Raw genomic sequence first — 16,715 nt, forward strand, 5'->3', positions numbered from 1 at the left:
ACTTAAATGTACCACCAAATATTTCATGAAGTCTCCAGGTTGTGGGAGCTGCTCCCTGGGAAGGCTCCACTCTCCTGGGGTCTGTGCTTCTCCTTTGCTTTTTGGGTATTTCCACAAAAAAGCTGAAGAGGCAGGCTCTGCTTTAGAAGCCCTGGATCAGAGAGTCCTGTGTGGTGTGCTGTCTGGGTTGGAAAGGAAGGTTAGAGGGATGGGGGAGGAGCCATTGGCCATTTTTAAGTTTGTAAACAAGAAATGGGGAGGAAACCGTTATTAGGTTTTTGAACGCCCCCTCACACTTAGCAGCAAAGGTTCTGTCATGGCAGGGAAGCTAGTAGGGGAACAGCTCAGGAGGCTGGTGGGGGCAGCAACTGGAGTGGGGGCAAGGCCCAGAGAAAGCCCCTCCCCTCTTGCCGCCCTTCTCTGCAGGGCAAGGCCGGCCACTGATGGCTTAGTCCCTGTGCCGGCTGCTTTTCCCCCACCTCTTTCCATCACAGCGCTGCCGGCAGGTGACCAGAAACACCACTGACAGGACACCACTTTGGACGGTGTGCTAACGGGGTGGGGTGCACAGTCCCCTCCCTGAGCTTCTGAGCAGGCACGAAGTGAGCATGAGCCTTTTGGGCCGGTACTTTTCCACCTGGCCTGAATGGTTTCAAGGAGCCCAGACACAGCCTAGGAAACTGATCAATCCTGGCCCCTTGCCGTTAATGAGCAGGTGACCTTGTCAGAGCTCATCACCTCCTCGGCCTGTCTCTGCTTATCACGTGGGTCCCCGAAGGTGCTCCCTAGTAGGAGGTGTCTTGGGCCTCTTTCAGAGCTGGCAGCTGAACCCCAAATCCTGGGGAGGTGGGTATCCCCAGGAGATGGGGCCCCACAGCCTGGCTGCTTCACCATCTGGGTCGGGAGCAAAGGATGGTCACATCAAGTCCCATGAGGTGTCGTGCCCACCAAGAGCTGTTGAGAGAGGAAGAGGAAGATGGGGCACGTGGCCTTCTCTGCTTGGGCAACCCCCTCTGCCTGCCCCTCCACCAATGGGCCCCTCCTCAGGACGCCTCCCCTGGGCCTCAGCACATGCTGTTTAGATCTCTGCTCCAGCACCCCCAGGTGCACACGCCTCCCATGGCTCATGCTCCTGGGGCTGGGGCCACGTCCCACATTGTCTCTGATGTGGGCATAGGGCCTGGCACCATACACTCAAGAAACATTTGTTAAAGAGAATTATCCTGAGGACACAGTGGGGAGGGGGTGTTTGGGGAGCTGGCACCTGGCCGGATTCTGCAAGCATACTGAGCCCCCGGGTGTCATCCTCTGGTGGAGTGGGGAAGGGAATGTGGAGGGGCCATCTCTGCAGAGGACAGCATGTCCCCCCTGACTCAGGGGCTCAGCACAGACCTAACTGAACGAACAAGAGAGCAAATGCCTTGTCATCCCCTGCAGGGGAGAAACCGAGGTTGTGGAGTTGAAATAAACAGGGGCTCCTGGTGGGAGGAACTGGCTTGTATGGACGCTGGCAGGGGGTTTGTGGGGAGAGGAGTTTAAATTGGCAGCTGTGGTTGCTGGGACGGGGGCTTCGAGCCCTTCTCCAGGGAGGCGGGCTGAGCAGATGTGGGGATTCTAGAGGAAGCCATGGGGTGTGGTCATGCCCTTCCATGTCGTCCTGTCCATGCCCCTGGAACCGGGGGCCTGGCGAGGTCCAGCAGGGGGAGATGACCCAGCAGCTCCAGCCAGACAGGATGCCAGATGGCAGAAGGGCACCACCCCTCCTCTGGCTGAGCTGCTGCTTCCAGTTACCAGAGGCAACCTTGTCTCAGATGAGAACCTATGTGTAAGGGACCTGGCAGGCAGGGGCAGGCAGGTACCCTGGTCCAGTCCAAGACTCCGAGCCTGTGCGGTCCCCGGAGTGGGGAACAGGCGATCCGTGGCTTGGAGGAGCTCGTGGCCTCAGCCAGCCCAGGGCGCCAGGAGCTGTCAGCACTGTAAGACTGCGCTCTTCTGAGGCAGGAGCTCAGTCAGTACTGTAAGACTGCGCTCTTCTGAGGCAGGAGCTCAGTCAGCACTGTAAGACTGCGCTCTTCTGAGGCAGGAGGTGTGGGGCCCTTAGGTCCAGGCAAACATGGAGTCGCACTGAGGACTGCAGCAGCATCCACGGCATTTGTGAAAGTTAGAGAAAAGCTCCTTCTCTGGGCAGCCACAGCCCTGTGGGAGCACATCTGTGGCTACATGACAAAAGCTGCCCCTTCCTCCTGGCAGGTAGCCCAGTCTGGGTTCATGGGAGCCTACACTGACCTCAGTCCCACCTGCCCCTTGCTGGATTGCCTTGTGCAGTGAGAAACCTACACCACTGTCCAGGGCCATCCTGTTCACGTCCTTTCTGAGAGTCTGTGCTAAGCTCTCTGTACTTTTACAGTTCATCCTGGGCTATAAGGAACTGGGCAGCTGGTTGGGCAGGTGGGTTTCTTGGAGCCCAGACTCTGAAGGGCTCTTCTCTCAGTAACTTAGGGGTGCCGCCAGGCCGGGGGAGCTGCCCGCTCACTATACCCCTGCCCTTTGACCTCATCTACACCGACTACCATGGCCTGCAGCAGATGAAGCAGCACATGGGACTCTCCTTCAAGAAGTACCGGTGAGAGCGCGGCCGGAGGGTGGTCATGGTCTGCATGCCAGGGAGAAAGCTCCTCCTTCATGCCTGCCCCCACGTCCCCACTCTGCCAGATGGGCCCAAGTGGGAGAACATACTATCCTGCATTCTGCCCTCTGCCCTTCCCCTCCCCTGCCACTTCCATGTCTGCCTCCCAGCCCAGGGAGGGCTCCATTGCCCCTCTGTTGCATGGAGGCGGGGGGCAGGGGTACAGGGTAATCCACATGGAGTGGGGCCGAGGAATTGGAGAGAGGGGTATAAGGGAACGGGACAGTAACCAGGGCTGTGACCCTGCTGTGGGGACCGTGCGGTGGGGAGGGTTGCTCAGGACTCCCCTCCCCTCCTCCATCCCACCCCATCTCCGTGTGGAGGAAGGCCAAGGCCATTGCTCTCTGTCTTGCTGCAGCCAGTGGGATGTGGGGCTTAATTTGGCACAGAGAGCCCTGCTATTTATTATGTGTGCTCCAGTCCCACTGACGATCCCACATTATTTTATTAGGGAAAAAAGTGACAGGCAGTGTTATTGCTTTTATTATTAATGTGAGTTCTCTATGCACTCGGCGCTCTCTCTCCCACCCCAGGCCCTTCCCCTGGGGGAACAGTGCGGACCTCAGCACTCTGCAGGCACTTCTGGATCACCAGGAAGGATGCTGGGGCCAGAAGCTCCTTGCAGTGCCTCTGAGTCTCAGTGCCTTTTTCCAGGTCCCTCTTGCAGGGCGTAGGGTGGGCAGAAGCAGGTGGCTCTGGGGCTGTGGTCCATTAAGAGTGGTCTTGGAGTTCCTCTGGCCCTGTGATTGGCTGATCCACAGGGACAAGGCCTCTCTTGGTTTTCAACTTGGGCCTCCACCCCTGGAGGCAGCAGAGGGAGAAGGACCCTGTGGAGCAGAGCCTCTGCCCAGCTGCATAGTCTACCCCTGCACCAGCCTTGTGGAGGAGGCTCAGGGGCGCCGCCCTCCCAAAGACACCTTGTGGACAGTAGGGGGACCCTGCCTGTTGCATCCTGGCCCTCTAGGCTGGGCACATCCAGGGCTGCCAGGCTCCCGAGGAGAAGGGCTATGGACTCCCTGCCCAAGCAGGGGCAAATTGTATAGATGACCTTGGGGACTGCAGAGAGGGACCCCCCCTCTCCAAGCAGTCCCTCCCTTCTGGGTGGCAGTAATGGCTATAGTTCCTGAGTACTAACTGCAGACCATGGGCCAGGAGCTTCCCTATAACCCTGAGACAACTGGGCTATTGTTTTTCCCACTTGACAAATGGGGCAGCACAGAGAGGAGAAGACACTTGCCTGTGGTCGGTCACACAGCGAGGCAGTGTCTGAGCCCAAGTGCTAATACACACTGCACTACTCTGACCCAGCCACTGGCTGGTGGCAGCGCTCGTGGCTGGGGCAGCTCCAACCCAGGGACATGCAGGGAGGTTGCTGACCCTGGTTCTCGGTCCCTGGGGTGGGGCAGGTGCCGAATCAGGGTCATCGATACCTTCGGGACAGAACCTGCTTACAACCATGAGGAGTACGCCACGCTGCACGGCTACCGGACCAACTGGGGCTACTGGAACCTCAACCCCAAGCAGTTCATGACCATGTTCCGTGAGTGCTCCACAGGGCAGGGGTGGGGTCGGGGTCAAGGGGTCCTCCTCGTGATTCTCAGAGGTGACACAGCAGGTGGCCAGGGTCTTGCATCTCCCTCTCTTTCCTTTTCTGGCCAGTGGGGTTGGTGTGACCCACCAAGCATCGCCTTCTCCCTCTCTGCAAGCGTGTGAACCAGGAAGGAAGCCTCTGGTGCTATTTGGGGAGCAAGAAGCATGGAGCGGGTGTCTGGGGTGGGGTGACCTCCCCAACTCCAGTGGGTGTAGTCTTTACCCTTCAGGAGGGCAGTTGAGCACACAGTTCCAGAACGCAGGGGGGTCTGCAGCCTTCCAGAAAGACAGGCATTCCAGATTTGGCTGGAGAACTTCCCTGGGTGAAAAGGAACAGGCAGGCAGAGGGAACAGATGCAGTAAGAGGGATGCAGAAAGAACTGGAAGGTTCTGGAAATGCAGGAGCCGGCCTGGCTCCCAGGGCTTCAGGCAAGGAATGTGAGTGAAGCTGGGCTTCAGCTGTTTATCTGAGATGAGCTCTCGCTCTGTTGCCCAGGTTGGAGTGCAGTGGTGTGATCCCCTCAGCTCACTGCAGCCTCGACCTCCTGGGCTCAAGTGATCCTCCTGCCTCAGCCTCCTGAGTAGCTGGCATTACAGCCATCCACCACCGCACCTGGCTAATTTTTACATTTTTTTTGTAGAGACGGGGTTTCACCATGTTGCCTGGGCTGGCCTCGAATTCCTGAGCTCAAGTGATCTGCCCTCGTAGGCCTCCCAAAGTGCTGGGATTACCACTGCGCCCAGGGCTTCAGCTGTTTTTAATGAAACTAAAATGTACACACACACCGACCTACCCTATGAAACGCAGCTTCCTGAAAACAATTTCACCTCTTCTTGACAATCCGGGGTCAGTTCTCTGCCTCCCGGGCGTGTGGGCCTGCTCTTCCCGATGCAGAGGTGTGCAGAGCTGTGCCCACTTCTCGTGCCTGGCCACGCTGTGCTCTTCCACCTTGTCAGGAGGCTCCCAGCTGTCACTCTTAATTGTCAGCACATCCGCCTCCAGCAGCATCTCGAGGGTGGCTCTTTGAAGGCTCCGGGCCAGAAAGCTAGAGAAGCACCCTTGTTAGGATTGCGTCTATTAAATTAAGAGCAACTAGACTCTGAGCGGAGTCCTCAGGGACTTGCTTGTGAGTAAAGCGTACGGTTTTTATTTGGCCTGTCAAATTCGTGGCATCTCTTTTGGGTGCTTGGCGTATTCTTTTTTCTGATTCTCCAGACTCTGGGATGTATTAGGGGCAGATGTGATTTTTGAATAAATAAGGATTGGCTTCATTGAATCCTAGAAGGTTGGGAAAGTGGGAAGGCTCCTGGGGCTCATGCAGTCCAGATGAGAAAACTGAGGCCCAGAGAGGGAGAGCATGCAGCCTGAGGTCACACAGCTCAGTGGGGACCAGACTCCCGCAGGGCCCCTTTCAAGATTGCATGAGACTTCTCAGCTTGGGGTGGAGCAAGCACAGGGATTTCTGGAGAGAGAGATTTCTGGAAAGAAAGGAAATGGAGAGGGAAATAGAGGTGGGGAGGAAATGGTGGTGCTCGAAGCTGTGGAAGAGGAAAAGCTACGGAGTTGAGAGGCTTGGGTAATTAGTTCACTTAGAAGGGAAGCAGTCAGGCCAGGCACAGTGGTTCACACCTGTAATCCCAACACTTTGGGAGGCTGAGGCAAGCAGATCACGAGGTCAGGAGTTCGAGACCAGCCTGGCCAACATGGTGAAACCCCCATCTCTACTAAAAATACAAAATTTAGCCGGACATGGTGGTGCGCACCGTAATCTCAGCTACTTGGGAGACTGAGGCAGGACAATAGCTTGAATCCAGGAGGTGGAGGTTGCAGAGAGCTGAGATTGAGCCACTGCACTCCAGCCTGGCGCCTGGCTACAGAGCAAGGCTCTGTCTTAAAAAAAAAAAAAAAGAGGTTTCTGCAGTAACCTGCTCTGAGAAAATTAGGACTTGTCCCAGGGTGCAGCCCACTGGATGTGGATTTCCAGACCTGGCAAACTCCTACTCATCCTCCAAAACCCCAAGTCAAATGTCTCCTCTTTTTGCCATCACTTTCACTGATCCCCTCATCTCCTAGTCCAGGCAGAATGTATTGCCTCTTTGCCTCTATTTTTATGATTCTTAAACTTAACTCTGTTAAAGCATATGTTGAAGTGTGCTACAGTTATTTGCTTATACATTTATTTCCCCTGACAGATTACGAACCACTTAAAAAGGGGCTGCTAATTGGTTTATCTTAATCTCTCTGGAGCCAACCTAGGTCCTCAGAGAACATTAAATTGATTGAATAAATCAAAGAAAGTGAGGACAAAAGGGAAGAGGGCGGCTGGCCGGTTTTAATGACACTGAGTGCAGGAAGGAAGTCACCAGCCAGCCGGTTCCCATCTAGCTGGCTGATTTCCCCAGGGAGTGTACTTGGGGGGCTGCTGCCTCTCCTGGCCTTACCCTCTCTCTGCCCCCAGGAGCTCTTGGCTTAATGGTCCTGTTATTTTAATTGGTTGCAATATTTCCCTGTCCCCTCCCACTGGTTTAGCTAATTGTGTTCTAAATCTGTCCCTTCTGGTGGAGTTGGTGGAATGAAGGCAGTTTAGTGAAGGATTCTTCAGCTGCAAAGCATAGTGGAGACAGGAGAGAGGGCTGGGAGGCAGCCTCAGTGGAGCCGGAGGGGAGGGGGAGGATGGATGCGAGACGGGTAAACAGGTCGGCCAGGGGCTGCTTTGCCTGATGTGGGCAGAGCCTTCTGAGGCGGGGGAGCTGTCCTGGCCCTGACCACCCACAGAAAGAACTCCATCCAGGCCTCTGGGGCTCCTCCTGACCCTCCTGAAGCTCTAGAGAGATCGTTTTGTTCTGTAGCTGGATTTTCAGGCCCAAGAATCTGTGAGCTTTGGGGGCACTTACACAGAAAACCGTCATCTCTTCTAAGCTGTACCAGATGTTGATTACTACGTCTTGTGGGCCTTGAGGGGTGGGTGGAAATACTACATTAGATCTACACATTTGATTAAAACATGCATCCCAATTGGAGAAACATTCAAACGTGGGAAATGTGCATTTGAAATGAAGAAATAGGGTATTTAGAATCAAGGCTGTTGCGGGAATCAAGGCTGGGCGGCTGCTCCCAGCCTCCTCACTTGTCACAGCCCCTCCCATGCAGGAAGGTAGATTAAATATAATTGGATCCAATAAATGGCTTATTCCGGATCCTGGTGCACAGAAGGCAGAGCTCCTGTGCTTTGCAGGTTCTCAGCTCTCATGCTCCTCCCCTCCCCTCCCCTCCCTGGCGGACGGAGCTTAGCAGTGACTGCGCTCCTCAGATGGTCATGGCATTGGAACACAAGATCAAACAGGTTCCCTGGCCCTGGTGGGTGGGGTCCTGGGGACAAAGAAGTCAAATGGCAAGGAAGTCCCAGAGTGATCCCTGCTTTAACAGAGACCTAACTGCCGCAGATGGGGCCAGAAAGGGAGGCACAGTGCACCCCAGAGAAGGCTTCTGGGAGGAGTTGTCATGTGAGAGGGGCCCCGAAGGCTGAGTAGGATTTCCTCATCCAAGACAAGGGAGGAGGGCAGTGCAGGCTGAGGCTCGGAGCTGGGAGACAGAGGCTGCCTCCTCCATCTCATCCGTCTTTGTCCAGCATTCATTCAACCAGCCCAGGCTCTGTTTCAGGTGCTGGGAGCACACAAGTGAACAAAACAGAACCACTGCCCACAGAGGGCTTATTTTCTGATAATTATTATTATTATTATTTTTGGAGATGGAGTCTTGCTCTGTAGCCCAGACTGGAGTGTAGTGACGTGTTCTCAGCTAACTGAAACCTCCACCTCCCGGGTTCAAGTGATTCTTGTGCCTCAGTCTCCTGAGTAGCTGAGGAGCTACTCAGCCGTGCTCCGCCACACCTGGCTAATTTTTGTATTTTTAGTAGAGACGGGTTTTCGCCATGTTGGCCAGGCTGGTCTCGAACTACTGACCTCAGGTGATCCACCCACCTCCGCCTCCCGAAGTGCTGGGATTACAGGTGTGAGCCACCATGCCCAGCCTATTCTGACAATTATACATGAACAGATAAGTGTATAATCTAATGTCTGGCCGGTAAGTGCTGTGACGAAAAATAAAGCTGTTGAGGAGGCAGCGAGTGACCAGGGTCAGGAGAGACCTCTCACCGGCCCGCGAGAACAGGTCTGTCTGGGGAGGGGCTGCGTCCAGCAGGGCTCTGGGCGGGCTGGATGGCCACAGGTGCAGTGGGAGGGGAAAGAAGGCAGAGCCTAGAGATTGTCGGGTGGACTTTGGCATGTGGGGTTTTGTGTGGAGAGGAAATTGATAGGGCCTAGATTCAAAAGGATCATTTCAGAGAAAAGGCTGTCCTGAGAGAGCCACAGGAATGGGGAGGCAGCTGTCAGGGTGGTCCCAGTGAGAGCTGATGTGGCCCGGGCCGGGGTGCAGTCATGGAGAAGGCAGAGAAAGTTCCTCCTGGGATGACGGATGCTGCCGATGGGCGCAGGTGGAGGGAAAAGAGGAGTCAGGTGCAGCCAAAGCTTGGGGCTCCAGGGACTGAGGAGGGCAGAGTCTCTGCTGGGTCTCCCAGAGCCTTGGCCTCAGTTTCCTTAGCTGAAAACAAACAGGGGGACTTGATGACCTCTTAGGTAGCTGCTGCTCCTTCCTTCTTTCTTCTTCTTCCTCCTCCTTTTCCTCTTCCTCCTCTTCTTTTTCATCTTCTTTGTCTTCTTCTCCTTCTCCCTCTTTTTCCTTCTTCTTATCCCTCCTCCTCTTCTTTCTCTCCTCCTCCCCCTCTCCTTCCCCTCCCCCATCTTCCTCCTCCTCTTATTCCTTTTCCTCTTCTTCATGATCATCATCATCTTATTATTATTATTCCTTCTTCTTCTTTCTTCTTGCACAGGGTCTCGCTCTGTGCCCAGGCTGGAGTGAAGTGGTGCAGTCATAGCTCACTGCAGCCTTGAACTAGTGGGCTTAGGTGATTCTCCTACCTGGACCTCTCAAGTGTCTGGGACTACAGGCGCATGCCACCATACCTGGCTAATTTTTGCATTTTTAAATAGAGACAGGGTCTCACTATGTTGCCCAGGCTGGCCTCAAACTCCTGGGCTCAAGGGATCCTCCCACCTCAGCCTCCCAGTGCTGGAGTTATAGGCGTAAGTCACCTTCCAGGCCTAGGTTTCCTTCTGCTCTGAGCTTTGTGGCAGTCTCTTGGAAGGGGCCACCCAGACCCGGGCATTGATTACACTCTCCCCAGGTACTCCTAAGGCCCGCCCCCTTTCCCACCCTTGCCAGAAGAGGACCTCTTGGGCAGCGCAGTCCAGGGAGGCCAGGGGCAGCCACTGCTTGTTTGGTGATCCAATTCCTTTTGCGCGGTTGGGCTTAGCTCACACCCCTGACAACTCCTTCATGGGCTTCGTGTCCGAGGAGCTCAACGAGACGGAGAAGCAGCTCATCAAAGGCGGCAAAGCCAGCAACATGGCCGTGGTGTACGGCAAGGAGGCGAACATCTGGAAGGTGAGCCCCGCCCCTGCTCGTAGGAAGCACCCGCCCACCCAGCACAGGCCCCGCCTGGGTCCCTCATCTCCCCCTTCCAGGATGCAGTGCCCACCTCCCACCCCTGCATGCTGGAAATGTCTCCCAGGAACAGCTCATGACAAAACGTTCCTAACTGCCGTTTAAAGACACCCAGCCTGGAAGCTGACGGCTTGTCCTGTGATAAATGATTCCTTCATTGAGGACTGTGACTAAATCTTCCACCCTCCCAAGGAACAGATCAATAAACAATGTAAACCCAGCAAGGGCGTGGTCGGTTGGCAGGGGGCTTCGGAGGTCAGGCTAGACTTGGGGGTTCTGTGGGATGAGAGGCAGAGAGAAGGAGGAGAGGCTTAGAGACTAGAACCCCAACTTCAGGGTTGGGGGTCCCCAGAGAGGAGCTACCTGCATGGGGTGTTGTCTGCGAATCATCATTAACTCTCTCTCTCTCTTTCTGTTCCCTGTGCTCTCCCTGGCCATGAGGCAGCTCCAGGTATGGAAACCGCTTGCCGCCTGCCCCCTCTGCCTTCTGCTCCCTTCCCCTCTCCAGCAGCCGCTCCAGCGGTCTCTCCTGGAGATATTCCCCTGACTCAGGCTCTCTGGAGCTGTGGCTTCTGTGGAGGGACCAAGGTGGGGAGGAGGCTGATGGGGACAGCAGGGTCTAGGAGCCGTCTTTCCTGGCTCCTCTGTGAGGGGAGGCAGGTCCCTGGAGGTCAAGGTCCTGCTTGGCATGGCCACTGGGCGGCTCCTGGGGAGTGAGAGGGACCAGCGTTGGATGGGTCATTGCATCAGGCAGGTGGCATGAGGTCAAGGTTAATAATGAGGAGACTGGTCAGGGGAAGCCCCTTCACCCTACATCAGGCCTGTTACATGATCACTGGATTTAACCACTGTCACAACTGCACTGGTCAGGATTAGATCCAGCTGTCGCAGGAAAACTCCAAAAGTCATTGTGATATAAACAAGATGGAAGTATATTTTCTTTCCTGATTGCAAATTCCAGAGGTGGGGAAGGCTGGTGTGGTGTTCCCGGGGGTCTTCTTACCTTGACCCGCTGTGTTTAGTTTCCACCCTGGCCTTGCCTCAGGGTTCAAGTGGGCCACAGCCATTCAAGTCATTCCCTCTTCATCCCAGCCAGCAAGGAGAAGGAAGGGGCAGAGCAGGGCGCCACGTTTACGGTCATTCTTTCCCATGCTGCTGGTCAGCTCCATCGTGGTCACAGGGCCATGCCGACTTCCAGGGGACGCTGGATGGCTTTATTTCCAGGCAGCTCAGTTCAGTGTGCCCACCCCAGTTCTGTCTATGACTGAGGAGGGAGGAGAGAAGGAGGACTCGGGGGGATCTCACAGTCTGGGCTGTGTTTGCTGAGAGCTTGCTATGTGCCAGGCTCTGCGGGAAGGGCTCACATGCGTCTCGTATTTAACCTTCACACCATGAGGTAGGTACTGAATGTGATCACGCCCATTCTGCACATGAGGACCCCAGGGCACAGTGAGTTGGAAGGTGACCCATAGCTAGTAAGCGCAGAGCTCATGTTCCAGCCTGCATCAATCTAAGTCCAGAGCCAGAGTGCTTGACCTTAACTACACTCTCCCCAGCATTATGAAGCCTTGGCGAATAGCAGAGAGAAGGCTTGGAAGCAGGAATCAAGGTCCAAGACCTCTGCTGAGATATCAGAGCTCACTGTGGGGTGTGAGGGGGGTGCTGGAAGGTGAGGCTCCCCATGCTGATCGCCACAGCTGCAGAGAAGCCTGGGAGGATGTGGGCACTGGGTGCTGGGGAAGAGGGCAGAGTCAGAGGGTCGCGGAACGCACGGAATATATTATATCAGAAAATGCTATTAAGAAACTGGCCCAAGAGAATGAGAGGTTATGAAGTCTGGGAAGAGAAAGGTTTTATCTCTAGCGCTGGAACTTCTGTGATAGCCCGAGGCAACCTGTTCAGCTAGAGACCTCAAAGAAGCTGCTTCCAAAAAAAAAAGACGTCTTTGCTCTGGTATTTGTAATCAGAGGAAGTCAGAGGTGGCTGGATGAAGAGAAAAATGAAAGTAGCATCCTGGGAGAGATGCCGTCCAGAGTTCAGGGGACCAGGTGGCCGAGAAGCAGAGGAGGAAGGAGGGAAGATGGGAGGTCATTTATCATCCTTACGGGGAGAGGGAGCTGGGGACCCAGGGTGAGGCTTTGGGTGATTTTTGTGCTAAGCAGGTCTGTCTTATTCTACATTCCCCAGAAAGTGGAGCCTGAGGCTAAGGCTTGGGTGTTATTTTAGTAGATTGTAGTCCCAGGAAGTGGGGAGGGGAGGCGGGGGTGAGGGACCAAGGGAATGAAGCAGGAAGGAGGGAAAGGCAGCTGGTTCAGGCCCAGGGCAAACCCACCCTCATGCCTGGAGGAAATGTTCCAGACTCTCAGAGAGTCATCTGGGTGAGCTGGGGTGGAACTTTTCAATCTGTAGGTGGCAACCCATGGAAAAGTTGTGAAAGCAACTCAGGGAGTCTTGACTAGCCTTTTTGGTTCACGTACAATTTTTTGTAGAAGCATATGCTTTCATTTCTCCTTGGGTAAATGCCTAAGAATATAATGGCTGTTTAATACTGTAGAAGTATGTTTAACTTTTTTTTTAAGTTGTCATGCCATTTTATAGTCCTACCAGCAATGTAGGAGGCTTTAAATTCTTTCACAAATTCATCAGTGCTTGGCATGGTCAGTCCTGTAAATTTCAGCCATTCTAACAGGCATAGAATGGTGTCTTCTTGTGGTTTCAGTTGACATTTTCCTAATGACTAATGATGAAGACATTTTTGTGTGTTTCTCTGTCTTCCTTCCATATATCTTCTTTGGTGATATGTTTTTTTAAAAACTTTTGCCTATTGGAAATATTAGGTTGTTTATTTTCTTACTATGGAGTTTTTAGAGTTCTTTACATATTCTGGATCCAAGTCTTCAATCAAATATATGCTTTATAAATATTTTCTTCCAGTCTGTGGCTTGTCTCTCTCCTCTATATACATAAACACACACGTGTGTGTGTGTGTGTGTGTGAGAGAGAGAGAGAGAGAGAGAGAGAGAGAGAGAGAGAGAGAGAGAGAGAGAGAGATGGTCTCCCTATGTTGCATACTCTGGTCACAAACTCCTGGGCTTAAGCGGTCCTCCCACCTCAGCCTCTCAAAGTGCTGGGATTACAGGCATGAGCCACTGCACCCGGCCTTGTCTTTCTCTTAACAGTGTCTTTCAAAGAGCAAAAGTTCTTCATTTTAATGAAGTCCAGTGTTTTCTTTTATGGATTGTGCTTTTGGTATTGCATTCAAGAAATCTGTCTAACACAAGGTCACAAATATTTTTTCCTATTTTTTTTGTATAAGTTTTATCGTTTTAGGTTTTGTATTTAGGTCTGTGATCCATTTTGCATTAACTTCTACATATAATAAGTGTAAAGTTCTTTCACTTTTTGTGTATGGATATCGTGTTTCATGGCCATTTATTGATGAAACTATCCTTCCTCCACTGAAATGTTTTGCACCTTTGTCAAAAATCAATTGACCGTAGTGTGTGTGGGTCTATTTCTGGAGTCACTATTCTGTTCCATTGATCCGCGTATCTATCTTGATGCCAATACCACACTGTCTGGTCTACTGTAGCTTTATAATAAGTCTTGACATCGGTAATAAAAGTCTGCTAACTGTGTTCTTTCTCAAAGTTGTTTGTCTATTCTAGCTCCTTCGCATTTCCAAATGAGTTTTGGAATCAGCTTGTCAATTTCTACCAAAAAAAAAAACCAAAACAGTCTACTGGGGGTTTGATTGGGATTTCAATGGTTTTTTTTTTTTTTGAGTTCTGGAAAATGAATATGAAAAATCACAGGATAATTTAAGGTCCAGGATGATCCAATTTTATTCCAGACAGAATTTACTTTTACTTTCGGCTTGTAGCTGGGATCCCTAGCAATCTCAGATCACCTTAATCCATATAGTGATTGAGACAAAATGGATTTAACCCCTGTAAGGACTGGTCTAGTTCTGTTTCCTCCTCTTTTCCAGGGTAGAATTCCCCTGAGTTCTAATCCCAAATATGGAGCTTCCATCAGAGGTCCCCCACCTTTGATGAAAGAAGGGATGGAGATAAAGTATATGAATGGGTAGATGGATGAATGGATGGGTGAATGGGTGAGTGGAGGGATGTGTGAGAGGTATAGATGGGTGAATGGATGGGTGAGCAGATGATGGGTAGATGGATGAATGAATGCTTGAGTGGGTGAATGGAGGGATGTGTGAGAGGGATAGATGGGTGAATGGATGGATGGGTAGCTGATGGGCAGATGGATGAATGGATGGGTGAATGGATGGGTGGAGGGATGTATGAGAGGGATAGGTGGGTGAATGGATGGGTGGAGGGATGTATGAGAGGGATAGGTGGGTGAATGGATGGATGGGTAGATGATGGGTGAGTGGAGGGATGTGTGAGAAGGATGGATGGGTGAATGGATGGATGGTAGATGATGGGTAGATGGATGAATGGATGAATGAATGGGTGAGTGGAGGGATGTGTGAGAGGGATGGATGGGTGAATGGATGGATGGGTGGGTGGACAAATGGAGTGATAGGCAGATGGATGAATGGATGGTGGGTGGATGGATGGATGGATAGGATGTATGTGTGAGAGAGAAGGGTGAATGATCTGGACTACAGAGAGCTCCACAGCTCCTCTCTGGAGCTTGGAGGTCATCAGGGGTTCACGGGAGGCCAAGTGGCCCCACGTGAATCCATTTAAGTATTGGTCTCCATAGGGTTCCTTTGGAAAGAAAAAAGTTTTGTGGCTAAAAGTAATCTGGAAGCCTCTGCTCTAGTCTGATCTCTGCAACTCACAGATTTTGAGAGCCAGAGAGGGGAGGGGCCTTTTCCAGGGTCCCATAGCCAGTTAAGGGCCAACCTGAGACTGGGCCCACATCTTTTGACTTCCAGACCAAGGCGTCTCCTCCACTGACTTTGCCTCCTGTGGTTCGCATGAGGCTCCCATCTTCCCCTCTTCTTTTTCTAGGGGAAGGAGAAGTTCCTGGGCATCTTGAACAAATACATGGAGATTCATGGCACCGTGTACTACGAGAGCCAGCGGCCCCCCGAGGTGCCAGCCTTCGTGAAGAACCACGGCCTCTTACCGCAGCCCGAATTTCAGCAGCTGCTGCGCAAGGCCAAGGTGAGCTCCCATCCTCCGCACCGTTCTCACACATGCTGCCTGCAGACACTGAGGTCACCACCCATGCCTGCCACCCCCACTCAGGCCCCTTCCACATGTGGACATACCCCAGCATGCTCTGCTGCCCTGAGCCCCACATCTGGCCAGAGCCCAGGGGCAGAGATGAGGGTGCCCACCAGGCAACAGAGGCCCTATAGAGAAGGGGGCCTGGGCAGGCCCAGCAGAGCAGCAGAGCCATGGCTCAGGGGTGGGGGAAGTGGAGTTGGGCTCCCACCCACCCCCTTGCAGTACCAGTCCAGCCAAATGGACTCCTGGGTCAGGCCTAGCTTTTGGAGACACTGAGCCAGGGTGATTGGGTGGGTGGAGAAAGGGGTCCTGGCTAGAGTGCCCTTGAGCCGCTATTCCTGAGTGACTACTTCATGGGCCTCCTGGAGCAGCAATTGGCACAGTGGGCAAAACCCTGACTGGGCCCTGGAGAGTCTCCAGCCAGCTTCTAGGCACCCCCCACCCTCTTTTTTATGAGACAGGGTCTTGCTGTTTCACCCACGCTGGAATGCAGTGGTGCAATCAGGGCTCACTGCAACCTTGTACTCCTAGGCTCACGCAGTCCCCTCAGCTGGAGCCATTGGCATACACCGCCACACCTGGCTAGTTTTTAACTTTTTTGTAGAGATGGTGTCTTCCTACTCTGCCCAGGCTAGTGTTGAGCTCCTGGGCTCAAGCGACCCTACCACCTCGGCCTCTCAAAGTGTTGGGAGTACAGACCTGAGCCACTGCACCTGGCCCCAGGCCCTCTCTTGATCGCCTCATAGCTTCTTTCCCAAGGGATCTTGCATGTGTGTGTGTGTGTGTGTGTGTGTGTGTGTGTCTGTGTGTCTGTGTGTGTTGGGGGCAGTGGAGATGCTCACATGCAGTGAATAACCTGAACAACCTCACAGAACAGCCCTGGATTCAGAGTCATTTATTAACTGCCTTCCAGGCCAGCCCTGTGCACTCCTAGCATAAGTTACTTGAAAAAAAATAGTAATTTTGGCTGGGCAAGGTGGTTCACACCTGTAATCCCAGCACTTTGGGAGGCCAAGGTGGGTGAATCACCTGAGGTCAGGAGTTCGAGACCAGCCTGGTCAACATGGAGGCCTGGTCTCTACTAAAATGCAAAAATTAGCTGGGTGCCGTGGTGGGTGCCTATAGTCGTAGCTACTCGGGAGGCTGAGGCAGGAAAATTGCTTGAATCCCCGGAGGCGGAGGTTGCAGGGAGCTGAGATTGCACCACCTCACTCCAGCCTGGGCGACAGAGTGAGACTTTGTCTCAAAAAAAAAAAGGAAAGAAAAATTTTAAAAAATTCAACTTTTATTTTCGGTTCAAGGGGTACATACGCAGGCAGGCGTGTTACTGGGTCTGTTGCATAATGCTCAGGTTTGGGATATGAAGGCTCTGGTCACCCAGGTAGTGAGCATAGCACCCAACAGTTAGCTCTTCAGTCTTTGTCCCTCCCTCCTCCCACTGCAGTGGTCCCCAGGGTCTACTGTTGCCATCTTTATGCCCATGAGTAGCCAATGTTTAGCTCCCACTTTTAAGTGAAAATATGCAGTATTTGGTTTCTGTTCCTGCTTTAATTCACTGAGGACATCGGCCTCCAGCTGTAGCCACGTTGCTGAAAGGGACATGGTTCTGTTCGTTTTTATATCTGCATAGGATTTTATGGTGTTGATGTGCCATAGTTTCTTTATC

General features: G+C 52.9%; 1 protein-coding gene across 7 annotated transcripts in view; it reads left to right on the plus strand.

The window, feature by feature from the left end:
* MGAT5B (alpha-1,6-mannosylglycoprotein 6-beta-N-acetylglucosaminyltransferase B) overlaps positions 1–16,715 on the plus strand; it is an 86,221-nt gene that overhangs the window by 58,703 nt on the left and 10,803 nt on the right. For 4 of the 7 annotated variants that reach the window (XM_054256531.2, XM_078374740.1, XM_078374739.1 and 1 more), the window contains 4 exons: positions 2,492–2,623; positions 4,093–4,226; positions 9,649–9,779; positions 14,828–14,983. In XM_054256531.2, coding sequence (XP_054112506.1) covers positions 2,492–2,623; positions 4,093–4,226; positions 9,649–9,779; positions 14,828–14,983 — 553 coding nt within the window. Of the gene's footprint in view, positions 1–2,491; positions 2,624–4,092; positions 4,227–9,519; positions 9,780–14,827; positions 14,984–16,715 lie in introns of all 7 variants that reach the window. The other 3 variants (XM_054256528.2, XM_054256533.2, XM_054256530.2) reach the window with 1 other exon arrangement.

This window comes from Callithrix jacchus, chromosome 5 (genome assembly GCF_049354715.1).
Source record: "Callithrix jacchus isolate 240 chromosome 5, calJac240_pri, whole genome shotgun sequence".
Classification (NCBI taxonomy): Eukaryota; Metazoa; Chordata; class Mammalia; order Primates; family Cebidae; genus Callithrix; species Callithrix jacchus.